General features: G+C 39.4%; 2 protein-coding genes and 1 long non-coding RNA gene across 16 annotated transcripts in view; 1 reads left to right on the forward strand and 2 right to left on the reverse strand.

Moving 5' to 3' along the window:
• Positions 1 to 19,811, forward strand: part of LOC117323947 (protein bicaudal C homolog 1-B-like) — a 136,750-nt gene extending 116,939 nt beyond the window's left edge. Inside the window, exons 15-25 of one of the 14 annotated variants that reach the window (XM_033879559.1) lie at positions 2,690 to 2,876; positions 3,497 to 3,648; positions 3,998 to 4,158; positions 4,631 to 4,751; positions 11,168 to 11,313; positions 12,744 to 12,843; positions 13,133 to 14,773; positions 14,834 to 14,870; positions 15,024 to 15,134; positions 15,172 to 18,252; positions 18,333 to 19,811. In XM_033879559.1, coding sequence (XP_033735450.1) covers positions 2,690 to 2,876; positions 3,497 to 3,648; positions 3,998 to 4,158; positions 4,631 to 4,751; positions 11,168 to 11,313; positions 12,744 to 12,843; positions 13,133 to 13,818 — 1,553 coding nt within the window. In that variant the 3' untranslated portion in view covers positions 13,819 to 14,773; positions 14,834 to 14,870; positions 15,024 to 15,134; positions 15,172 to 18,252; positions 18,333 to 19,811. Of the gene's footprint in view, positions 1 to 2,689; positions 2,877 to 3,496; positions 3,649 to 3,997; positions 4,159 to 4,630; positions 4,752 to 11,167; positions 11,314 to 12,743; positions 12,844 to 13,132; positions 14,774 to 14,833; positions 18,274 to 18,332 lie in introns of all 14 variants that reach the window. The other 13 variants (XM_033879528.1, XM_033879537.1, XM_033879544.1 and 10 more) reach the window with 13 other exon arrangements.
• LOC117324015 lies at positions 9,024 to 9,836 on the reverse strand. The gene is made up of 3 exons (XR_004531883.1): positions 9,694 to 9,836; positions 9,216 to 9,412; positions 9,024 to 9,064 (listed from the first exon to the last, which is right to left on the reverse strand). It is a non-coding gene; the product is annotated as an uncharacterized LOC117324015 (long non-coding RNA).
• LOC117342929 (DNA-directed primase/polymerase protein-like) overlaps positions 18,938 to 27,871 on the reverse strand; it is a 40,610-nt gene continuing 31,676 nt past the window's right edge. Inside the window, exons 12-14 of the mRNA XM_033905562.1 lie at positions 26,611 to 26,850; positions 24,107 to 24,189; positions 18,938 to 22,557 (exon numbers count right to left, since the gene is read on the reverse strand). Of these exons, the coding sequence (XP_033761453.1) occupies positions 22,394 to 22,557; positions 24,107 to 24,189; positions 26,611 to 26,850 (487 nt within the window). The 3' untranslated portion in view covers positions 18,938 to 22,393. The remainder of the gene's footprint in view (positions 22,558 to 24,106; positions 24,190 to 26,610; positions 26,851 to 27,871) is intronic.

The raw sequence follows: 27,871 nt of genomic DNA on the forward strand, positions 1-27,871 counted from the left end.
ACGACCCTTCGGTCACGTAGCCCTACATCCTACCACTAGACCACCATGTAGCGACTCAAACTAACGACCCTTCGGTCACGTAGCCCTACATCCTACCACTAGACCACCATGTAGCGACTCAAACTAACGACCCTTCGGTCACGTAGCCCTACATCCTACCACTAGACCACCATGTAGCGACTCCAACTAACGACCCTTCGGTCACGTAGCCCTACATCCTACCACTAGACCACCATGTAGCGACTCGAACTAACGACCCTTCGGTCACGTAGCCCTACATCCTGCCACTAGACCACCATGTAGCGACTCGAACTAACGACCCTTCGGTCACGTAGCCCTACATCCTGCCACTAGACCACCATGTAGCGACTCGAACTAACGACCCTTCGGTCATGTAGCCCTACATCCTACCACTAGACCACCATGTAGCGTCTCGAACTAACGACCCTTCGGTCATGTAGCCCTACATCCTACCACTAGACCACCATGTAGCGACTCGAACTAACGACCCTTCGGTCATGTAGCCCTACATCCTACCACTAGACCACCATGTAGCGACTCGAACTAACGACCCTTCGGTCGCGTAGCCCTACATCCTACCACTAGACCACCATGTAGCGACTCAAACTAGCGACCCTTCGGTCATGTAGCCCTACATCCTACCACCAGACCACCATGTAGCGAATCGAACTAACGACCCTTCGGTCACATAGCCCTACATCCTACCACTAGACCACCATGTAGCAACTCGGACTAACGACCCTTCGGTCACGTAGCCCTACATCCTACCACTAGACCACCATGTAGCGACTCAAACTAACGACCCTTCGGTCACGTAGCCCTACATCCTACCACTAGACCACCATGTAGCGACTCCAACTAACGACCCTTCGGTCACGTAGCCCTACATCCTACCACTAGACCACCATGTAGCGACTCGAACTAACGACCCTTCGGTCACGTAGCCCTACATCCTACCACTAGACCACCATGTAGCGACTCAAACTAACGACCCTTCGGTCACGTAGCCCTACATCCTACCACTAGACCACCATGTAGCGACTCGAACTAACGACCCTTCGGTCACGTAGCCCTACATCCTACCACTAGACCACCATGTAGCGACTCAACTAACGACCCTTCGGTCACGTAGCCCTACATCCTACCACTAGACCACCATGTAGCGACTCGAACTAACGACCCTTCGGTCATGTAGCCCTACATCCTACCACTAGACCACCATGTAGCGACTCGAACTAACGACCCTTCGGTCACGTAGCCCTACATCCTACCACTAGACCACCATGTAGCGACTCGAACTAACGACCCTTCGGTCATGTAGCCCTACATCCTACCACTAGACCACCATGTAGCGTCTCGAACTAACGACCCTTCGGTCAGGTAGCCCTACATCCTACCACTAGACCACCATGTAGCGACTCGAACTAACGACCCTTCGGTCGCGTAGCCCTACATCCTACCACTAGACCACCATGTAGCGACTCAAACTAAGGACCCTTCGGTCGCGTAGCCCTACATCCTACCACTAGACCACCATGTAGCAACTCGAACTAACGACCCTTCGGTCATGTAGCCCTACATCCTACCACTAGACCACCATGTAGCAACTCGGACTAACGACCCTTCGGTCGCGTAGCCCTACATCCTACCACTAGACCACCATGTAGCAACTCGGACTAACGACCCTTCGGTCACGTAGCCCTACATCCTACCACTAGACCACCATGTAGCGACTCGAACTAACGACCCTTCTGTCACATAGCCCTACATCCTACCACTAGACCACCGTGACGAGACTCGAACTAACGACCCTTCTGTCACATAGCCCTACATCCTACCACTAGACCACCGTGACGAGACTCGAACTAACGACCCTTCGGTCATGTAGCCCTACATCCTACCACTAGACCATCGTGTAGCGACTCAAACTAATGACCCTTAGGTCACTTAGCCCAGTGTCCTACCACTAGACCATCGTGTAGCGACTCGAACTAACGACCCTTCGGTCACGTAGCCCTACATCCTGCCACTAGACCACCATGCCGAGACTCGAACTAACGACCCTTCGGTCACGTAGCCCTACATCCTACCACTAGACCACCATGTAGCGACTCGAACTAACGACCCTTCGGTCACGTAGCCCTACATCCTGCCACTAGACCACCATGTAGCGACTCGAACTAACGACCCTTCGGTCACATAGCCCTACATCCTACCACTAGACCACCATGTAGCAACTCAAACTAACGACCCTTCGGTCATGTAGCCCTACATCCTACCACTAGACCACCATGTAGCGACTCAAACTAACGACCCTTCGGTCACATAGCCCTACATCCTACCACTAGACCACCATGTAGCAACTCAAACTAACGACCCTTCGGTCATGTAGCCCTACATCCTACCACCAGACCACCATGCCGAGACTCGAACTAATGACCCTTCTGTCACGTAGCCCAGTGTCCTACCTCCTAATATTGAGATTATGTATTTGTTAATATTCAATATCTAATATGTGTTGTTTATACAACACTAGAATATTTCATTTTGTTGGGATAAAAGCCATAAGATTGTGTAACCAAGGGCTCTTTGTTTTGTCGCTCAAACCATTTATGACATAAACATGTCCTACTAAACTTCAAATCAACTGTTTGTTAATTTGTTACAGTTGACTTAGCCAGCCTACAGAAAGCCAATGCCTTCGGTAATTTGATCACTCGTGAGACGTCGCCCACAGGGAGCTGCCACACGCTGGACCTGTTGGGACTAAGTAAGACTGTCGGCAGTCACTCCCCGCTCTTCCGGGATAATGGAATGGGACGACCCACCCTAGACAGCAACCTTTCGCCCCTACAGTGAGTATTAAACTACTCTAGAGTATATTGACCCCCACCCCCACCCCACCTAGAGTATATTGACCCCCACCCCCACCCCACCTACAGTATATTGACCCCCACCCCCACCCCACCCTACAGTATATTGACCCCCACCCCCACCCCACCTACAGTATATTGACCCCCACCCCCACCCCACCTACAGTATATTGACCCCCACCCCCACCCCACCTAGAGTATATTGACCCCCACCCCCACCCCACCTAGAGTATATTGACCCCCACCCCTACCTACTGAGTACCCCTTCTTTGTTTGTAAGACAACTTACCCCTTATAGCAAGTAATCTGAGAATCTTTTGTAAATATAGTACCTTAGAATACTGTTTAGAATGAAATGCACGTTGTGTATATATAAACTTTTCTTGTTTCTGTGGTTGCTATGGAACCACAAATATAAATAAAAACAATATTGTTGTCTGAATTATTAAGTTTGCACTCACAAAATAATATGAAAACACCAAACTTCGAAAGAAAGTACACACAAACATTTTATGTTATCATGCTTCACTGCTATCCAATGCATGTACTTTAACAATAAATAATCAGTATTCTTCAACATGATAACATTTGCATGTTTCTAGGAATGGAGAGCGGTCATCAGAGTCTGGAGCAGAATCTGATGGTTCGGACAAATTAGCACCCGGTATAGAGCGCAAGAACTCTAATGCGAACCTGTTCCCTACCTGGAATATGAACACTGACTACGAACAGAGGAAACTCATGGCCAACAAAGGTATCTACATTACCAGACGTGGTTTACACGTGATCTATCTTAATCTCTTATATAATATAGATAATTTAAACCTGAAGCAGCATAAATTAAGGGTCAAAGGGAGACAACTCAGATACAGTTGTTCTAGCAATGCCGATTCAGATACAATTGTTATATATGGTGATGGAAAAAAGTAAGGCAAAGCTGATTCAGATACAATTGTGGCGCTCTGTTGTAAAATTTGAATTTATTGTGTTATTGTTTATCTGTGTCTTTGATTTGCATTGATACCGTTTGTCACATTCAAAATGCCCATTTGAGCTGGCTGGCCTCCATGTTTGATTAATTTACTGTATGTTGTATTGTGTAGCTATGCAGAAGAAACCGGAAGGTGAGTCTAGGATTCCTACTGACTACTGGGCAGGTATGGGCTTCTCCAAGTCTATGCCGGAGTCGGCTATCAGAGAGAAGTTTGGCAAGCGATTTGAGAATAACCAGTACACAGAGCCATCAATGGCCACAACATACGAGGTAATGCACCAAAACCCAAGTCCTACCTATACTTCGGTTAGGAAATAAGTACATGTATATAGTAATCACTGTGTGCATTCATCTGTGTATTGGTAATAATCTTGTGTACAAAATGTACATGTACCCCTTCACAGATTTATTTTATTGATGAGGGAAGTGGGGGGAAATAGCTATGAGCACACTCTCACATTGCCTTCATTTCCTTATAATTAATGTAACTTTCCATTTTACTAAACCAGACAAAAAAAAAAAAACAATTTCCTTGGCATAACATTACATTTTAATAAACCACAACAAAAGCAGAATTTCCTTGGTATGACATAACAATTGAATAAACCACAACAAAAATAATTTCCTTGGTATAACTTTACATTTGAATAAACTGCGCATGTAAAACAATTTCCTTGGATTAACATTCCATCTCAAAGCAAAGCAATAGAATGTTCTGATTCTAACCTGTTGATGTTCCCAGTCCCCAAATGAGGGTTGTGAAGAGGAGGAGATTGACCGAGATCCTTGGAAGGACTCCGTACAACAGGCCAACAAGCCTATCAATCCTGCCCCGGGAGAGTACCCCAGTCCCCGCAAAAAGTGTAAGTAGAGGTCACAACTCTCGTTGTTTTCTTGGTTGCTATGGAACTACAAAGATAAATACAATGAATATTGCTGTAGGTATTATTTGTATATTTTTGTTACATTGGCTAACCATGGAAGTTTGAATCCACAAAATAATTTATCGCAATTTCTTGAAAAGCACTGTTAGGAGATTCCTCAAATTGCATATGCAAGTTCCCCTTAGTCCTTAGTTGTGCATATTACATTTTAGGACCGATTGGAAAATAATATGGCGGACAGACGGTCATGTTCTATTTTGACAATTACAGGTTGTCCCTGATATATAATGTTACCAGGGTATATAAATTTATTAGATGCTTTGAAGGAAGAGTGAAAGAAGGAAAAAGTAGAGAAAAGATCAGTCTTTAATTCACTTGACTGATATAGATCATTCAATGGTGGGTGCCAAGATCCTTCTGGGATCTCATGTTGACATTTAAGTGCGTTGGTTAGTTATAGATTTTTCAAAATGTACTTTGAACTTTCTTAAATCTCATATATAGGTTCCCCTTGGTCTGTTCAGAAAACAAGATAGTTGACAGGTGGCAAATTTGACAGTTGTAAGTTGTTGATGCTACTTGACGGATCCCTTTCATATTTCATACATTTGTGTATGTAGGTTCTTCTCTGTGCATGTTAAGAAAACAGATTGCTGAAAGGCAGCCATTTTGAATTTTGTCAGAAAGTTATTCATAGATCTTCGAGTTCATCTTGTGTTTCTGAGAGATCATGATGGACCTTTCTCAGATTTCATGTGTATATAGTGAACTAGGACATAGATTGTATAAGATGTCACTAGGGAGATTGATAATTTAAGTAGGTACGTTTCATTTATAGACAAGTTTTATATGTGGTATGTACAAAGTTATCTAGTGTAGGAAGCCTAAATCTATTTGGGTTGCTTCCCTTAGATTAGTAGTACTAAACCAGTAGTTAACCCATGTTAGGTTTACGCCCTTCGTTCATGTTACTAGCTTAATGTAGCACCTGAAAGTCCACATTTCAGGTTAAAGGTCAGGATTGTCATTAGATCACATCCTCATCTTATACATATTAATAGACCCTAAGGGGATATATAAAGACTTGAACATTTTGCATAAGAGTTCTTCAGTAGTTTTTGGACTAAACAGACCCGAGTGCCGTTCATTAGGATGTTAATACTTTGGATGTAAAGACTTAAATTTGTCTAAATGTGTGTCAACCTTAATATACTTTCATAAAGCAGAAAAGAAGTTTAATGGTTTCAGTGAGCAGAATGTGTTTGTATTACCCGTATCTGTGCCTTACAGATGATATGTTTGTATTACCCGTATCTGTGCCTTACAGATGAAGTGTTTGTATTACCCGTATCTGCCTTACAGATGATGTGTTTGTATTACCTGTGTTTGTATTACCCGTATCTGTGCCTTACAGATGATGTGTTTGTATTACCCGTATCTGTGCCTTACAGATGATGTGTTTGTATTACCTGTGTTTGTATTACCCGTATCTGTGCCTTACAGATGAAGTGTTTGTATTACCCGTATCTGTGCCTTACAGATGATGTGTTTGTATTACCCGTATCTGTGCCTTACAGATGATGTGTTTTTCTCTCATATCTCGCCATGTTGGATAGAGTTTGCCCATGTAAGATAGCTATGTAAGATAAATCTATCTTACATAGCATTTCACGCGCGCGGATTAATCTGCGTTCAAGGGGGACAACTCTCACAACGTCGTCTGCTTGTGTTCACATCCGACAGTCCTTATCGTCGGTGTCGGTTTTGAAACGTTGGACTTAACTATAAAAATACATACATTCTTAGATAAATATATATCATATCAGCAGTAAATCAATAGGGCTACACGGTTAAACGATTAGACATTTCATCTGAGCGAACATATAACTCCGTTACTGTAACAAACAGTTAGACTACGCCTAACGTTACAGGCCTGTTGTAACAGTTACAGTGCAATACAGACTTGCCTACCCGACAGATTTGTCATTTGTCATTAAAAACGTGTAAACACACACAATCACCTGGCAATGACAGGAAGTAAAATAAAAGCCATACATAAAAAAATATAAAAAAGAAAATGTCAAACGTCACAACCTATGAAATGGTTCCGTTTGCGTCAGCAGGGGGCCCTGGAATTTGTTTACTCTACGGTACTGTCAGTAACTGTTAGGCCTACTCAGTAACCTGTGTATTTGGAAGTTGGGAATTGGCTCTTAAATGAACGAACATTCGGTAAAAATGACACCCCTCGATGTTCATATAAAAAATATTTATTTCAATTGTAACTCAGAGTCTATATTTGTGTAGAGTAACCATGAAAACTAACTGCCATCCTAGCCTTTCAATATGATCATCGTTAGCCTATCGACTGACCTACCTTCGTCATTCCATCAAGACAACCGGTTAAACACATATAAGCCTATGTCACAGAAAAGATCGAATACTCGTATAGAGTCACTGTTCGCTGGTTCACACACGAAGTTGCCAAAATCACAGTGAATTTAAAATTACCAGCCACGAAACATCGCCGCGTCATGGCGATCGAGATCGACATCACTCTCATTGAACTATGAATGGAATTCCAATGACAGTCGTGACGTCATGCAGTGACGTAGTATTTTATAAAAAAAAATTTGACTTGACATTTAAAAGTACAGTGTGTTCTGTGAAATGATTAAATATGTCGAGGTGCAAATCAAATTATATGTGAAGTTGGGAAACTCATTTCAGCGTTGGCTTTCAGTATTGTTGATAGAACTTCTTTTTCTCGGATGTTGACAATTTGATCACGGCCACGTAAAAGTCGGTCAAGGTACGGTAATTTTTATCGGCGAATTGTTCATTCGTTCATCACTTAACCACAAAATGAATGAAATTTGTGTGCAAACATTGTTTGCTAAAAATAGGGTATGATCTTTCAGAATATCACAAGTATATTTAGTAAAAACGTCAAATAAAGAAATTAAAAAATTGAAGAAAATGGATGGCTGAGGGACACTTTCGCCAGAAATTCGGTAATGATATGAGAGAAAAAGACTCTTTCATTATGTGTGTATGTAGGATAGGGATATTCCACCCTCGGGATCACAAAATGTGGTAAAACCCTCGGCAAGCCTCGGGTTTCACCACATTTTGTGACCCCTCGGGTGGAATGTCCCTATCCTACATATACACATATGAAAGAGTCTTATAGTATTACCCGTATCTGTGCCTTACAGATGATGTGTTTGTATTACCCGTATCTGTGCCTTACAGATGAAGTGTTTGTATTACCCGTATCTGTGCCTTACAGATGATGTGTTTGTATTACCCGTATCTGTGCCTTACAGATGATGTGTTTGTATTACCCGTATCTGTGCCTTACAGATGATGTGTTTGTATTACCCGTATCTGTGCCTTACAGATGATGTGTTTGTATTACCCGTATCTGTGCCTTACAGATGATGTGTTTGTATTACCCGTATCTGTGCCTTACAGATGATGTGTTTGTATTACCCGTATCTGTGCCTTACAGATGATGTGTTTGTATTACCCGTATCTGTGCCTTACAGATGTGTTTGTATTACCCGTATCTGTGCCTTACAGATGAAGTGTTTGTATTACCCGTATCTGTGCCTTACAGATGATGTGTTTGTATTACCCGTATCTGTGCCTTACAGATGAAGTGTTTGTATTACCCGTATCTGTGCCTTACAGATGATGTGTTTGTATTACCCGTATCTGTGCCTTACAGATGATGTGTTTGTATTACCCGTATCTGTGCCTTACAGATGAAGTGTTTGTATTACCCGTATCTGTGCCTTACAGATGATGTGTTTGTATTACCCGTATCTGTGCCTTACAGATGAAGTGTTTGTATTACCTGTATCTGTGCCTTACAGATGATGTGTTTGTATTACCCGTATCTGTGCCTTACAGATGATGTGTTTGTATTACCCGTATCTGTGCCTTACAGATGATGTGTTTGTATTACCCGTATCTGTGCCTTACAGATGATGTGTTTGTATTACCCGTATCTGTGCCTTACAGATGATGTGTTTGTATTACCCGTATCTGTGCCTTACAGATGATGTGTTTGTATTACCCGTATCTGCCTTACAGATGATGTGTTTGTATTACCTGTGTTTGTATTACCCGTATCTGTGCCTTACAGATGATGTGTTTGTATTACCCGTATCTGTGCCTTACAGATGATGTGTTTGTATTACCCGTATCTGTGCCTTACAGATGTGTTTGTATTACCTGTGTTTGTATTACCCGTATCTGCCTTACAGATGATGTGTTTGTATTACCTGTGTTTGTATTACCCGTATCTGTGCCTTACAGATGATGTGTTTGTATTACCCGTATCCGTGCCTTACAGATGTGTTTGTATTACCTGTGTTTGTATTACCCGTATCTGCCTTACAGATGATGTGTTTGTATTACCTGTGTTTGTATTACCCGTATCTGTGCCTTACAGATGATGTGTTTGTATTACCCGTATCTGTGCCTTACAGATGATGTGTTTGTATTACCCGTATCTGTACCTTACAGATGATGTGTTTGTATTACCCGTATCTGTGCCTTACAGATGATGTGTTTGTATTACCCGTATCTGTGCCTTACAGATGATGTGTTTGTATTACCCGTATCTGTGCCTTACAGATGTGTTTGTATTACCTGTATCTGTGCCTTACAGATGTGTTTGTATTACCTGTATCTGTACCTTACAGATGTGTTTGTATTACCTGTATCTGTACCTTACAGATGATGTGTTTGTATTACCTGTATCTGTGCCTTACAGATGATGTGTTTGTATTACCTGTATCTGTGCCTTACAGATGTGTTTGTATTACCTGTATCTGTACCTTACAGATGATGTGTTTGTATTACCTGTATCTGTGCCTTACAGATGTGTTTGTATTACCTGTATCTGTACCTTACAGATGATGTGTTTGTATTACCCGTATCTGTGCCTTACAGATGATGTGTTTGTATTACCCGTATCTGTGCCTTACAGATGAAGTGTTTGTATTACCCGTATCTGTACCTTACAGATGATGTGTTTGTATTACCTGTATCTGTGCCTTACAGATGTGTTTGTATTACCTGTGTTTGTATTACCTGTATCTGTGCCTTACAGATGATGTGTTTGTATTACCCGTATCTGTGCCTTACAGATGAAGTGTTTGTATTACCCGTATCTGTACCTTACAGATGAAGTGTTTGTATTACCCGTATCTGTGCCTTACAGATGATGTGTTTGTATTACCCGTATCTGTACCTTACAGATGAAGTGTTTGTATTACCTGTATCTGTACCTTACAGATGATGTGTTTGTATTACCCGTATCTGTACCTTACAGATGAAGTGTTTGTATTACCTGTATCTGTACCTTACAGATGATGTGTTTGTATTACCCGTATCTGTACCTTACAGATGAAGTGTTTGTATTACCTGTATCTGTACCTTACAGATGATGTGTTTGTATTACCCGTATCTGTACCTTACAGACGATGTGTTTGTATTACCTGTATCTGTGCCTTACAGATGTGTTTGTATTACCTGTGTTTGTATTACCTGTATCTGTGCCTTACAGATGATGTGTTTGTATTACCTGTATCTGTGCCTTACAGATGATGTGTTTGTATTACCCGTATCTGTGCCTTACAGATGATGTGTTTGTATTACCCGTATCTGTGCCTTACAGATGATGTGTTTGTATTACCCGTATCTGTGCCTTACAGATGATGTGTTTGTATTACCCGTATCTGTGCCTTACAGATGATGTGTTTGTATTACCCGTATCTGTGCCTTACAGATGATGTGTTTGTATTACCTGTATCTGTACCTTACAGATGATGTGTTTGTATTACCCGTATCTGTACCTTACAGATGATGTGTTTGTATTACCTGTATCTGTACCTTACAGATGATGTGTTTGTATTACCCGTATCTGTGCCTTACAGATGATGTGTTTGTATTACCTGTATCTGTACCTTACAGATGATGTGTTTGTATTACCCGTATCTGTACCTTACAGATGATGTGTTTGTATTACCTGTATCTGTACCTTACAGATGATGTGTTTGTATTACCCGTATCTGTACCTTACAGATGAAGTGTTTGTATTACCCGTATCTGTGCCTTACAGATGATGTGTTTGTATTACCCGTATCTGTACCTTACAGATGATGTGTTTGTATTACCCGTATCTGTACCTTACAGATGATGTGTTTGTATTACCCGTATCTGTGCCTTACAGATGATGTGTTTGTATTACCCGTATCTGTACCTTACAGATGAAGTGTTTGTATTACCCGTATCTGTGCCTTACAGATGATGTGTTTGTATTACCCGTATCTGTACCTTACAGATGATGTGTTTGTATTACCCGTATCTGTACCTTACAGATGAAGTGTCTCTGAGTAGCAGTAACTATGTGGACAGTGCCTGTTTGCCTTCTGTCAAGAATCTTTGGGCAGTCAAAACTGACATTGCCGAACTCTTCAGTAAACTAGGACTAGGGAAATACACAGACTTATTCCAGCAACAGGAGGTAGGTTGAATCAGTACTGCATACAAATATACGAGGGCTGTTTGATAAGTTGTGAGCCTCATATTGAAGGATTTGAATTTTGCCAAACATTTTTCAACATAATCCCCTTCAGTATCTATACATTTTTACCAGCGGGGTTTAAGGGCCTCAATGCCACTGTTCAGAGTCATGCACTACATGTTAGGGTTATGGTGCTTGAAATAGCTGTTTTCAGTTTTGGAAATAGATGAAAGTCTGATGGAGCTATATCTGAAATTAAAAAGGCGGATGCTCAATCAATTTAAAGCCACAATCGTGAATGGCAGCCATTGCAATGAGACTCTTTCACCCTAACCATAACTGATTTTGTCCATTTTGCAACCGCTTCTTGTCTGTTTATTTTAGAGTGCTACCTCATCAATATAAACTCACCAAATTAGACCAGTCCTTGGGTATACGGCCCTATATAGTCAGAGAATAGTAGGACTTAAAAAGAACATCCTTGAGTACCTCCTTCAATACGAGGCTCACAACTTATCAATCAACTAGTCCTCGTATATTCTAATAACAGTAGAGTAGGTAAAAACACTGCTACTTGCATGCAAATTTTTTATTTAAAATATCAACACAATTTTGGCCGGTTATGTATTTGTTCAATTTTCATTTGATCTTTCTGAAATTTTGTGACAATGATCAGTGCAACAGAGTTGTGCCCCATGAAGCGATTTAGCTTCAAAGGCCAAAGGTCAAGGTTACTATAAATAGAAATCAGTTTCCGTGAATTAACTTGAGTTTCCTGGAGTCAATCACTTACTAAAAGTGTTTGCTTAGAATTGCTTTTCAGCTTCAAAGGTTAAAGGTCAAGTAAGTTCCTGTGTAAAAACTAGAGTTCCTTTGGGCCAATCACATACATGTGATTCTTTTATGAAGACAATAAGGATTTTTGTTGTGTTCAAACTTAGGTACCTCTGCTGTTTCCATTAAATTATTATCATCCACTAATTTGTTGGGGCTGCGGGGGGTATTAAGCGATCCTGGTGAGTTCTAGTTCAAACAAATCTGTATTCTAGTATTCTATCAACAGGAGGTGGGTTAGAACACTGCTAATTATACATACAAATCTGTATTCTAGTATTTTATCAACAAATCTGTATTCTAGTATTCTATCAACAGGAGGTGGGTTAGAACACTGCTAATTATACATACAAATATGTATTCTAGTATTCTATCAACAAATCTGTATTCTAGTATTCTATCAACAAATATGTATTCTAGTATTCTATCAACAAATCTGTATTCTAGTATTTTATCAACAAATCTGTATTCTAGTATTCTATCAACAGACGGTGGGTTACTACACTATAAATACATACAAATCTTTATTATATTGGTTTATAGATTATAGAAGTGATACAACCACAAATAAGTTACCTGTATTCTTCTCAACTTAGATTGACCTTGCGACCTTCCTGACCTTGACTGACCAGGATCTGAGGGAGCTGGGTATTTCTACATTTGGTGCCCGCAGGAAGATGCTTCTAGCCATCACAGGTAGGCATTCAGAATGTTGTGATGGAATGTAGGACAGCCATACACGTGTAAAAAGATGGTTTTTTTAATATCAAGTTTTAAATGTCTCTACACAATTCAAATATATCATGGAGCATTATAAATCAATGTCTGTTCTTATTTTACAAGTCAAAGTTTGACATCAAACATTTACAAGCTGTTTCCTTGTTATTTCAGCTGTATAGGACTTTATCGTCTTTAAGACACTAACTCAATAGATAGGACATTTTTAGATTGTCACAGTCAGATGTGTTTAATATTTTCTTCACAGATTTGAACAAAGGTCGGGCAGTGATGAACTCTGAAAAGATGCCAAACCATATACCAGAAAAAGTCCCTCCAGGGTTTGCCCCTCGCCACAATACCAACATCCCTGGTAAACACCCTGACGTCAACCAACCCCTGATGGCCTCCCGTTCAATCACTGGTAATCGTAATAATACTTCCTATGCTGACAATGAAGTTCCAGTGTTTCCACAGCGAGCCATCACGGGGAAACAATTCTCCGACAGTGATGGATCCGGTCTTCATACCGGTATGGCCTTACATAATTCCAGCTCTAGTCTCCGGAGCTCTGGTGCAGGGCTTCATGGCTCGGGCATGGGACTACAGCGCACTAGTCCACTCGGGGGACTCCATCACAGTGGCGCACTCCACAGTTCCACCTCCAGCTTACATGGATCTGGTCACATGACTAGGAAGACTGCACACTTTCTAGATGGAAGTGGTCCACGACAGATTACTGGCGGCTTTTCCAGCAGTGGTGTGTTCTCATCAGAGGGGTTTGGACAGGGTCTCACTGGTCGTCAAATCACACGTGGGCTGAGTGCTAGTTTCCAGGAAAGCAGTAGTCTATCCCAACAACAGCTAACCAGTACAACCAGTAGTCCCTTCATCGACACCACACGCCAGAGGAACTCTCGCTCTGACCTTGCTAATCTTAGTGCACGCTGGTGATCAAACTGAAAAACAGACTTCTTACTGATAACACGGGAAAGAATGAAGACTGCCTTCATTTTGAATGAAGAATATTTCCAGTACATCAGTTAGTGATCCACTGGAAAAAAATTTACCCAAACTGTGTCATTTGCTCAGGGTAATTTCTTGATAAATCATAAAAATAAGTCTGTTGAAAATCTGAAGAACAAAAAAGTTCAGAAAACACCACATATTTGGCTATTTTTAAGGCATATAAAACTTATTTTTTTCCAAATATGCATTTAAATAAAACTTTATAAATATTTAGAATATTATAGCCATCAACAGTCGGGAGAATAGCTGTAAATTTCCCAAACTACAATTGATAGTTGTTCAATGTGAATACTGTGTTGCAATTAATTTGTCAATGATTCTTGAATATGTCAGAGTTTCCCACACCGTGACAAGAATGCACAATAATCTCAAGCTTTTCTTCACTGGTGACCAGATTGCAAGACAATCTATCAAGGATCTCTACACCGGTGACCAGAATGTACTACAGTCTGTCAAGGTCTCACCGGTGACCAGAATGTACGACAGTCTGTCAAGGTCCACCGGCGACCAGAATGTACGACAGTCTGTCAAGGTTCTCTTCACCGGCGACCAGAATGTACGACAGTCTGTCAAGGTCCACCGGCGACCAGAATGTACGACAGTCTGTCAAGGTTCTCTTCACCGGTGACCAGAATGTACGACAGTCTGTCAAGGTCCACCGGCGACCAGAATGTACGACAGTCTGTCAAGGTCCACCGGTGACCAGAATGTACGACAGTCTGTCAAGGTCCACAGGTGACCAGAATGTACGACAGTCTGTCAAGGTCCACCGGTGACCAGAATGTATGACAGTCTGTCAAGGTCCACCGGCGACCAGAATGTACGACAGTCTGTCAAGGTTCTCTTCACCGGCGACCAGAATGTACGACAGTCTGTCAAGGTCCACCGGCGACCAGAATGTACGACAGTCGGTGACCAGAATGTACGACAGTCTGTCAAGGTCCACCGGCGACCAGAATGTACGACAGTCTGTCAAGGTTCTCTTCACAGGTGACCAGAATGTACGACAGTCTGTCAAGGTCCACCGGTGACCAGAATGTACGACATTCTGTCAAGGTCCACAGGTGACCAGAATGTACGACAGTCTGTCAAGGTCCACCGGTGACCAGAATGTACGACAGTCTGTCAAGGTCCACCGGCGACCAGAATGTACGACAGTCTGTCAAGGTCCACCGGCGACCAGAATGTACGACAGTCTGTCAAGGTCCACCGGCGACCAGAATGTACGACAGTCTGTCAAGGTCCACCGGCGACCAGAATGTACGACAGTCTGTCAAGGTTCTCTTCACCGGCGACCAGAATGTACGACCATCTGTTGATAGGTGTATATGATGTTCTTCGGAAGAAGTTCTTTACACTGTTGACCAGAGCTAGTGACAATCTGCATTGATAAACAGTGCAGTAGCTACCCAGCCTTTTTAAGCGGTAAATACTGGGCAATTATCTAATATAAGGAAGATTTCAAAACTTGCTGGTTGTAAAAAGCAATGTGATTGGTTAACGGCAGCCTGAAAGGTTGGTTGGTAGAGTTTTTATGTTGTTGGAATATTACTGATAGTACATAAAGTTTTGTTGTAGTACCAGGCGAAGGTACTTGTTAAAATTCGGAGAACAAATGTTTGTTTGCTAGGTTTATCTCTCTGTGAACAGCCAGGGTTATTTTGAGGCGGGGTATTGATGTAGTAGTCGGTGACTACCTCACTGAACAACATATGGGAGGCCTGTCGCATGCCATCCAGAGCTATAAGGGGAAAGTGCCCTGTCCAAGTACACAACTGTGATAGCACAGACTGGTCTGTTTCCTGAGAAACACAAACCAACACGTGTATAGGGAGCATCGAAACCATGCACCTCAGATCTTCAGCTGAGGTTACATGGCCAGCGCTCTGAGCTATGGCAGCCCCTAGAGAACAAATTTAACACGAGATACATCATGGAAGCTAGCAAATAATTACAATACAAAACAAGTTATTAATTTTAATACGATCACTTGAAGGAGTGGTAGATTAGACAAGGCAGGCAGGATCACTTGTCATTCTCCCGATACTGCATTTGTTGTTTTTGATAGGTTGTGTGTGGAAGCACGTTGTTGCTGGCAACACATTTTGTTATTGAGCTGATGTCTGTAGAAAAATTATATGTTTGTTATCTTGACAAAAATCTTGGAGCTACCAGAACAGTGGACCTTACTAGTCTTTTTGTATACATCAGTATGATGAGCTTTCATTTACCCTGTTTGTTATTGTACATGTAGTTATAGTCATTGCAAAGTTATAGTCACCTTTTTTAATATATTTTAATAACAATCATAGTAATACAAATGTCCATCCCACCATGTTTATACAATAGCCTTTTTTACCAAAAACAAATCTGCTTTTTATGTTTAAATTTTATTTTCAATGTATGATTTTATTTTAATTTTATGTCTTTATTTTGCAATATTGATTATTTTTGTACCAGTTTTAACTCACAAATCCGTCCATACTATATTTGCCTTTGTTTGCCAGGATCATGGTTTGCTATACAGTACCAAATCTCCTTTTGCCTCTTTTTTTGTAAAAATTGGCTCAATTATCATGACATTAAAAAAGATCTGCATTTGGAAAATCATTGCAAGCCAGATGCTTATAGTAGTTGAAAACATTTGAGATATCAGCTGTTGCTGATAATATTAAGGTTTCTTTTTTTTTTTTTTTTTTTTAGAATCGTGAAATTAATTGATAAACTTTTTATTGGTAAGTACATTTTGAGCATAATTGTAAAGGGATAAATTAATACAGTTGTTGAGTATGATACTATGTGCCAATTTTTATAGTCGATTTTGACTGTACTTAAGGCTCACAAAAGTCAAAAGAAAGTAGAGTATATTGAACACAATTTTTCCCTTATCATTCAATGTTTAAAGTAAATCCTTGATATTTAGCGATTGTTTTGTTGTTGTACATACTACTGATTGTGTTAACTGTGATGTACTAAGGTCCACTGGTAGTGTTCCATGCTTCACTGAGTCAACTCCTGTTAGGTACAACACACCACCCACAAGGACGTCAGTAAATTACATAATATGTAACTCTGTCCTTTTGACTACAAACCCTGTGTTTTAGAACTTACAAATCAGCTTGGTAACTAACAGCTTTCCATGATTTATGCAGTCTTCAATCAAAGCCACATTTTCTTCAGCACCTCAAAAGTTTCATTATCAAAGAAATTGAATCCTTAGAAGTGAACTGCAATATATCATTTTAGCATTATTATCCAAAGAAATGAGTGTTTTATAAACTGAGAATAATATCCTGTCTATATAGGTGTGTGTTGTACCTACAGAAGATTGGCCCCAGTGTATTCAGGTGTGGCTGACACAGATTGGCTCAGAGTCACCGCGTCTCACACAGGCTGTCAAGGGGCTTCCTTCTTATTGGTTAATCTCTCACTAACCCCTCCCCTCACCCTTCTTATTGGTTAATCTCTCACTAACCCCTCCCCTCACCCTTCTTATTGGTTAATCTCTCACTACCCCCCTCCCCTTCTGAGGTTAGTCCAGAGGGACTTTCTGAGCATTGTTTAGCATGGTAACTCTTATTTTATTTAACATAAAAGGGAAAACATTATTTGGTAGATCTAGTTCTGACAAGTAAAACTTCCAAATTAATATCGATAGTTTTCTTCACTTCTAAGTTGTTTGTGATGAGAGCAAACCATTATGTTTCAAACAGGCATTTTTATTATAAGTTTATATATAGTACTAAGTTTTTTTATTAGTTATATTTTTTTCTAAAAAATCACCATGTATTTAGGCTATGTGTTGAATTAACCAATGAGAATCCAGCCTGAAGCAGCCAATGAAATGTTATCTATCACGTAATAGTAGATTAATATGCAAATGTTGAATATAATGTTAATCAAAATGTCCAATATATACCCCCCTGTTTGTGTTGACCTATATACTGGTTTAGCTTTCTAATACAATATGTTATATATACCATTTTCACATTTTTTTCTTACAAAAAAACACGTTTTTGTGTCATTTAAAATTCGCTCAAAGTAATCATGTACCGAGTATATTTTTATTGAAAGTTTACGGCACTACTGAAGTTTTTATTCTGTAATACACTGTATAAACAGTTGCATCAACATTGAAACACATCAGTTAGTTAGCAGTATTTATTAGTAAGTGGAATCATGACTTAATCACTTTAAAACTTACCATTATACTTTGAAACATTGAAGTGAAAATGGCCTAACTAATAACCATTTTGATCGGAGGTCAGAGTATAACAGTCTAGTTTTAACTAGGGTTGTGAAGTTATCAGAGGTCAGAGTATAAGTCTAGTTTTAACTAGGGTTGTGAAGTTATCAGAGGTCAGAGTATAACAGAGTCTAGTTTTAACTAGGGTTGTGAAGTTAGTCTAGTTTTAACTAGGGTTGTGAAGTTATCAGAGGTCAGAGTTTAACAGAGTCTAGTTTTAACTAGGGTTGTGAAGTTATCAGAGGTCAGAGTATAACAGATAGAGCCAGGTTTTAACTAGGGTTGTGAAGTTATCAGAGGTCAGAGTATAACAGTTTAGTTTTAACTAGGGTTGTGAAGTTATCAGAGGTCAGAGTATAACAGAACCTAGTTTTAACTAGGGTTGTGAAGTTATCAGAGGTCAGAGTATAACAGTTTAGTTTTAACTAGGGTTGTGAAGTTACATATTAAATGTTGTTTACCTAAACAACATGCAATTTTAATCCCTGCTTTTAAAGTGAACAGGTTTCACAATTTGATCAATGTTTTCATAAAAAAAAATTTGCTTCGTCAAGTAGACATTATTTCAACATTTTCCTTGTAAGATTTGTTCCTACGAGTAGACATTAGTGTGTACTCACAGAAACTATAACCAAAGTTTGGTACAAATGTAACATTTTTTTCTCCATAATATATATAGATCTGCCATTGAAGCATTCATTTCACTCATTTTTAGCCCTTATCAGTTCCATTGGAATTATTTTGTTGATGCTTTCAAATTAATAAGATTTATTAAGGACTTTATCATGATTTTTTTGATTTTTTTTAATGAATTGTTGATCAAAAGTCTTGAACCGAGATAATGTTGATTTAAATAAGCAAACATGTTTTGCTAGTTTGATAATCTGTAGTATTTCCGTGTTGTGTGTGCAGTAAATGACTATGCAATGCTAACCTGGAATACAGGCTAAACATATATATGCCGTCCATGACTAGAGTCAGTTCTTACAAGTTCTCATCTCACAGGCTGAATCATAACAACAATTTGGTCTGTCCTTACACAAGGTTGATATACAGATATTATACCATGCTCTACTGCCTATATATACTTATAGGTCTGATATTTCAATGATGTATATACCTAAGTACTTTATATAAGTCTGTAAAGTGTTGAGCTTATGAAGCCAGTAGAGAACTTGTGAGAATTGTTATGGTATTTTATTAATATTTGACTGTGATCCTATATATACTGCTAAGTAGACATAAGGAACACCAAACATGTATTTGGTGTTTAAATCAAGGCAGTGCTAGTAATATAATGTCAGACCGAGAAATATCCACCAAGGTATTCCACATTTAGATTTGATACAATGATCTTATGAAATGTATCCCAGTTGGATGTGTGGCACTATGTATACCACAAGTTTACTTGTTTATGTATCAATTTAATTACATGTGTGACTCGGTGACACAATGCATCAGTTAGCACGGAGGTAAAATTTTACTGTGTCTGTTAAATCTAGCTGAGATACATTTCTAGTGAATTTTATACATCCAAGATCTGGCTGTCTCTCAGAACAACTTAAGATGGTCTTCGTGAAATGACAGTTTTCAATTACAGAATTCGGTGTTAGGGCAGATCTGAGAAATTCCATCATTATGATCAGATCAAGTAATAAAATATCTCCACAAATTCAACATCTTCATTTTATTTTTTACTCTAAGTGATATTTGAACAAGTTTTCCTCAAGTATCAGAACTACTTGTGACAAATTCACATCTTTTTTCTCCAAGACCACAAGACAACAAGAATCAAGAAGGACATCAGCATTCCTTATAAGTAGTCTCAATATAACAATGAAAACAATGTCTAAAGGTAAAATATGCTCATATAGAAAATATTGCAATAATTCGAGAGTGGGACTGCTCGGAGTGCTCGCTGGGATATTTAAGCAATCCTGGCAAAATATTTTCATGCAAATATGTGTAAATATGGGACGGGGGTCACTAGACAGGACCAGTCCTGTGTAAATACCCAGTAAATATGGGGTAGGGATCAGTACTGTGTTATCACCGAGAGACAGGACCAGTCCTGTGTAAATACCCAGTAAATATGGGGTTGGGGTCAGTACTGTATTATCACCGACAGACAGGACCAGTCCTGTGTAAATACCCAGTAAATATGGGGTGGGGGTCACTAGACAGGACCAGTTCTGTGTAAATACCCAGTAAATATGGGGTAGGGATCAGTACTGTGTTATCACCGAGAAACAGGACCAGTCCTGTGTAAATACCCAGTAAATATGGGACGGGGGTCATTAGACAGGACCAGTCCTGTGTAAATACCCAGTAAATATGGGACGGGGGTCACTAGACAGGACCAGTCCTGTGTAAATACCCAGTAAATATGGGGTGGGGGTCAGTACTGTGTTATCACAGACGGACAGGACCAGTCCTGTGTAAATACCCAGTAAATATGGGGTGGGGGTCAGTACTGTATTATCACCGACAGACAGGACCAGTCCTGTGTAAATACCCAGTAAATATGGGGTGGGGGTCAGTACTGTATTATCACCGACAGACAGGACCAGTCCTGTGTAAATACCCAGTAAATATGGGGTGGGGGGTCAGTACTGTATTATCACCGACAGACAGGACCAGTCCTGTGTAAATACCCAGTAAATATGGGGTGGGGGTCAGTACTGTGTTATCACAGACAGACAGGACCAGTCCTGTGTAAATACCCAGTAAATATGGGGTGGGGGTCAGTACTGTATTATCACCGACAGACAGGACCAGTCCTGTGTAAATACCCAGTAAATATGGGGTGGGGGTCAGTACTGTATTATCACAGACAGACAGGACCAGTCCTGTGTAAATACCCAGTAAATATGGGGTGGGGGTCAGTACTGTATTATCACCGACAGACAGGACCAGTCCTGTGTAAATACCCAGTAAATATGGGGTGGGGGTCAGTACTGTGTTATCACAGACAGACAGGACCAGTCCTGTGTAAATATGGGGAGGGATCACTACTGTGTTATCACCAAGAGACAGGACCAGCCTACATTGTATTTGACGCATGTGACATTGAATGTAGGTCAAGTCTTTTTTTCCAAATGAATGACCTTGATCCTCATTCAAGGTCATAGGGGTCAAAAAGGCTAAAACCTTTAAAAGACTTCTTCTCAATACCCAAACAGCCCAGGGACTTGATATTTGGCCTGATGCATGCTTTGGTGAAGTTTTTCAAATGCATGACGTCGACCTTGACTTACATTCAAGATCACAGGGGTCAAATATGTAAAAAAATCTTTTAAACAACTTCTTCTCATTAACAGAAAGACCCAGGAATTTGATATTTAGCCTGCGTCATGCTTGGATTAAGGGCTACCAAGTTTCTTCAAATGAATAACCTTTGACCTACATTCAAGGTCATAGGGATCAAATATGTTAAATTAAAAAAAAAAATGATTTCTTGATAGTGAAGAGATTCCCGAGAGTTACATGAATAAACCTAGATAGCCTATTCTGATAATTCAATAAAGTGGGGATCAGCTTTAGAAGCAGGTGAGCGATTTAGTCCCCCTCCTGACACTGACTCCCCATTGACCTGGTCCTGACAGCAGTCTCTAAGTCCGCCTCCTCACAGTGACCCCCTAGTGACCTGGTCGTGACAGCCCCCCTCCTCACACTGATCCCCAGTGACCTGGTCGTGACAGTCCCCCTCCTCACACTGATCCCCAGTGACCTGGTCGTGACAGTCCCCCTCCTCACACTGATCCCCAGTGACCTGGTCGTGACAGTCCCCCCTCCTCACACTGATCCCCAGTGACCTGGTCGTGACAGTCCCCCTCCTCACACTGATCCCCAGTGACCTGGTCGTGACAGTCCCCTCCTCACATTGACCCCCCAGTGACCTGTTCGTGACAGTCCCCCTCCTCACATTGACCCCCCAGTGACCTGGTCGTCACAGAAGTCCCTCTCCTCACATTGACCCTCAGTGACCTGGTCGTGACTGCTCCCTCTCCTCACTTTGACCTCCAGTGACCTGGTCGTGACTGCTCCCTCTCCTCACTTTGACCTCCAGTGACCTGGTCGTGACTGCTCCCTCTCCTCACTTTGACCTCCAGTGACCTGGTCGTGACAGAAGTCCCAGCTGACACTACAACTCCATTGATCGTTTCATTTCTTTGTAGCATGTGACACATTGTCAATGCTACGTGTCTGTTCCATACTTCATAATCCTGTCAACCTGCTGACCATTATAACTCATCACTTCAGATGTTCCTGTCCTGTCAAAGCTGTGACATCATTGAACGAACTTTCCATTTCTATGGCGGCTTGTAGACATTCCTGATCATCCGTCTCATCAAGAAAATCATCATCAGACTCTTGAAAAAAACTGGACAGGAGCACATCTTTGGGTAAGGGGTAGTCTGAAATGGAACACTTGATCTACAGAATACAGGGATATTCACATTGTCAGTAAAACAATTGGAGAGGACGTTGATATAGTGTACACATTGTCAGTAGAGAATGTTGATATAGTGTACACATTGTCGGTAGAGGATGTTGATATAGTGTACACAATTATCCACATTGTCAGTAAAACAATTGGAGAGAATGTTGATATAGTGTACACATTGTCAGTAAAACAATTGGAGAGAATGTTGACATCATGTATACATTGTCAGTAGATAATGTTGACATCATGTATACATTGTCAATAGAGAATGTTGACATGGTGTACACATTGTCAGTAGAGAATGTTGACATGGTGTACACATTATCAGTAGAGAATGTTGACATCGTGTATACATTGTCAGTAGAGAATGTTGACATGGTGTACACATTATCAGTAGAGAATGTTGACATGGTGTACATTGTCAATAGAGAATGTTGACATGGTGTACACATTGTCAATAGAGAATGTTGACATGGTGTACACATTGTCAATAGAGAATGTTGACATGGTGTACACATTGTCAGTAGAGAATGTTGACATGGTGTACACATTGTCAATAGAGAATGTTGACATGGTGTACACATTGTCAGTAGATAATGTTGACATGGTGTACACATTGTCAGTAGAGAATGTTGACATGGTGTACACATTGTCAGTAGAGAATGTTGACATGGTGTACACATTGTCAGTAGAGAATGTTGACATGGTGTACACATTGTCAATAGAGAATGTTGACATGGTGTACACATTGTCAATTGATAATGTTGACATGGTACACACATTGTCAATAGAGAATGTTGACATGGTGTATACATTGTCAGTAGAGAATGTTGACATGGTGTACACATTATCAGTAGAGAATGTTGACATAGTGAACACATTGTCAATAGAGAATGTTGACATGGTACACACATTGTCAGTAGAGAATGTTGACATGGTGTACACATTGTCAGTAGAGAATGTTGACATGGTGTACACGTTGTCAGTAGATAATGTTGACATGGTGTACACATTGTCAGTAGAGAATGTTGACATGGTGTACACATTGTCAGTAGAGAATGTTGACATGGTGTACACATTGTCAGTAGAGAATGTTGACATGGTGTACACATTGTCAGTAGATAATGTTGACATGGTGTACACATTGTCAGTAGAGAATGTTGACATGGTGTACACATTGTCAGTAGAGAATGTTGACATGGTGTACACATGCACATTGTCAGTAGATAATGTTGACATGGTGTACACATTGTCAGTAGATAATGTTGACATGGTTTACACATTGTCAATAGAGAATGTTGACATCATGTATACATTGTCAGTAGAGAATGTTGACATGGTGTACACATTGTCAATAGAGAATGTTGACATAGTGAACACATTGTCAATAGAGAATGTTGACATGGTACACACATTGTCAATAGAGAATGTTGACATGATGTACACATTCAGTCTTTGTTTATGAAGATGTACAGAGATCAGGAATGTTACATTGTGTTACTTTCTCTGACGTATCATACCTGGAGACTTATAGTTCTGCATCTGACAGTCAGGATCATGACATTTCTGGTAGTAAACTGCCTTCTTCAGGTCAGCAATCATCCTAAAAATATAGAAATTTCAATAACTTCACTATCGATCATCCTAAAATACAGAACTTCACTATCAATCATCCTAAAATACAGAACTTCACTATCAATCATCCTTAAATATAGAAATTTCAATATCAATCATTCTAAAATACAGAACTTCACTATCAACCATGTCCTAAATACAGAATTTCACTACCAATAATTCTAAAATACAGAACTTCACCATCAATCATCCTAAAATACAGAACTTCACTATCAATCATCCTAAAATACAGACCTTCACTATCAATCTTTCTAAAATACAGAACTTCACTATCAATCTTCCTTAAATACAGAATTTAACTACCAATCATCCTAAAATACAGAACGTCACCATCAATCATCCTAAAATACAGAACGTCACCATCAATCATCCTAAAATACAGAACGTCACCATCAATCTTCCTTAAATACAGAATTTCACTATCAATCATCCTAAAATACAGAACTTCACCATCAATCATCCTAAAATACAGAACTTCACTATCAATCATCCTAAAATACAGAACTTCACTATCAATCATCCTAAATACAGAATTTCACTATCAATAATTCTAAAATACAGAACTTCACTATCAATCATCCTAAAATACAGAACTTTACTATCAATCATCCTAAAATACAGAACTTCACTATCAATCTTCCTAAAATACAGAACTTCACTATCAATCTTCCTAAAATACAGAACTTCACTATCGATCATCCTAAAATACAGAACTTCACTATCAATCATCCTTAAATATAGAAATTTCAATATCAATCATTCTAAAATACAGAACTTCACTATCAATCATGTCCTAAATACAGAATTTCACTACCAATAATTCTAAAATACAGAACTTCACTATCAATCATCCTAAAACACAGAACTTCACTACCAATAATTCTAAAATACAGACCTTCACTATCAATCTTCCTAAAATACAGAACTTTACTATCAATCTTCCTAAAATACAGAACTTCACTATCAATCATCCTAAAATACAGAACTTCACTATCAATCTTTCTAAAATATAGAACTTCACTATCAATCTTCCTTAAATACAGAATTTCACTATCAATAATTCTAAAATACAGAACTTCACTATCAATCATCCTAAAATACAGAACTTCACTATCAATCTTCCTAAAATACAGAACTTCACTATCAATCATCCTAAAATACAGAACTTCACTATCAATCTTTCTAAAATACAGAACTTCACTATCAATCTTCCTTAAATACAGAATTTCACTATCAATAATTCTAAAATACAGAATTTAACTAACAATCATCCTAAAATACAGAACTTCACTATCAATCTTCCTTAAATACAGAATTTCACTATCAATAATTCTAAAATACAGAACTTCACTATCAATCATCCTAAAATACAGAATTTAACCATCAATCATCCTAAAATACAGAACTTCACTATCAATCATCCTAAAATACAGAATTTAACCATCAATCATCCTAAAATACAGAACTTCACTATCAATCTTCCTTAAATACAGAATTTCACTATCAATAATTCTAAAATACAGAACTTCACTATCAATCATCCTAAAATACAGAACTTCACCATCAATCATCCTAAAATACAGAACTTCACTATCAATAATTCTAAAATACAGAATTTAACTAACAATCATCCTAAAATACAGAACTTCGCTATCAATCTTCCTAAAATACAGAACTTCACTACCAATCATCCTAAAATACAGAAATTTCGCTATCAATCTTCCTTAAATACAGAAATTTCACTATCAATCTTCCTAAAATACAGAAATTTCACTATCAATCTTCCTAAAATACAGAATTTAACTACCAATCATCCTAAAATACAGAACTTCACTATCAATCATCCTAAAAATACAGAACTTCACTATCAATCATCCTAAAATACAGAACTGCACTATCAATCATCCTAAAATACAGAACTGCACTATCAATCATCCTAAAATACAGAACTTCACTATCAATCATCCTAAAATACAGAACTTCACTACCAATCATCCTAAAATACAGAACTGCACTATCAATCATCCTAAAATACAGAAATTTCACTATCAATCATCCTAAAATACAGAATTTTGCCATCAAATATCTTAACAAGTGATCCCAGAGGGATCTTGCAATTGACACCAACCATTTAATTAGTTTTATTGGTTTTATGTCAGACTGATCTCTCTACTTTTCCCTTCTTTCTTCTTTTCCTCTTAATAATCTGCTAACAAGAACAAGTGGAACCTACATGTGAAGTTCACCTTTTCAGTTCTTTTCAAGAATAAAGTGATAACAAACTTCAATTCTCAAAATCCAAGATGGCCAACTGTATAATTTGTGTTGTTTGTGTATTTTTTTTTGCACTGAAATAAAGATTAAAGTTTGGAGTGGGCAAATTATATACATTATGTTGTTGCTCTTGTGAGGCCGCCCAATGTTTTCACACCATCTGTTCTTGCCAATCTCGTACACAATTATCTCTCCTTCTGAGAAGTACGTCCAGTGACGGATGAGACCTTTCGTTCCATTTCTCTGGACACAGGAGGTAATGTAGTCATCCACTTCTGGATATGGAGAATGATGCTGCCCGTCTAAAGTTTCTAAAGTACAGATGATAAATGTTTTTATCCCCCACATGTACAAACTTAAAGCAGGGCAGAACTTTGACAGGAAACAAGGAATAATATAATTATCAGAGTTTGATGGAACAGAATTAGCCGATAATTATTTCCCCTTCAGGGAACAACCAACCAATTGAAAAAATATATTTTTGAAACAGCCCCTGTGTATAGAACATTGAGCCAAGGATAAAATGTCTGGCAGCCACTGATTGGCCAGTATGTTATGAAGTGAGAAAATAGATATGTAGCCTGATAGGTAACTATCAGTAAGAAATGTTGATATAAATTTCTTAAGTCCGATTGGTTTTTTTCCCAAAAGTTCACGTAATAATAGTAAACAGGTAAACATTTAAGATTTTTGAGAATTTTTACTGCGAAATTCACCTATTTTCAAAATGGCTACCCTGGAGAAAATTTGAGCTGAAGGACCCAACTTTTTTTTTTGATTAGGTGTTATATCAGACCCTAAACTTTTGTTATAAACCATAATCGTCATATTCAATTCAAGAATTTGAATGAAATAATCCAAAACGTTAACACTAAGGTCTATGGGAAAACAATTGGTTGGTTGGTCTCTACATATAGCTACCGCATATGACATTTTGTGCCATCTAGCGTCCCTGGAAACCAGATGATGGGACCGACTAGCACATTTTCGGACGGGATTCTCATCTTGGAGGCATTGTAGCAGAATTTAGAGAGAAATTGAGATTCAGAGGGGATTGATGATGAAAATATGACACATGTAGTGTTACAAGGAGGACCATAGACCGGACAGATACGGACATACATTCTATATTTCAATTGTAGCGGTATATATCGTGGCTCGGGGTACGGTGGTATGCTGGTTGTACTGCTGGCACTACCCCGGTTCAATGTGTGGGTGTGTGTCTAGTTGCTCTGTTGTCACTACCCCGATTCGGTATTCGGTGATATGTTTGGTTGTTCTGTTGTCACTACCCCAGTTCAGTGTTTGGTGATATATCTGGTTATTTTTTGTTGTCACTTGCCCGGTTCCGTGTTCTGTGTCTGTGTTTTTACTGC

Source organism: Pecten maximus, chromosome 1 (assembly GCF_902652985.1).
Source record: "Pecten maximus chromosome 1, xPecMax1.1, whole genome shotgun sequence".
Taxonomy (NCBI): Eukaryota; Metazoa; Mollusca; class Bivalvia; order Pectinida; family Pectinidae; genus Pecten; species Pecten maximus.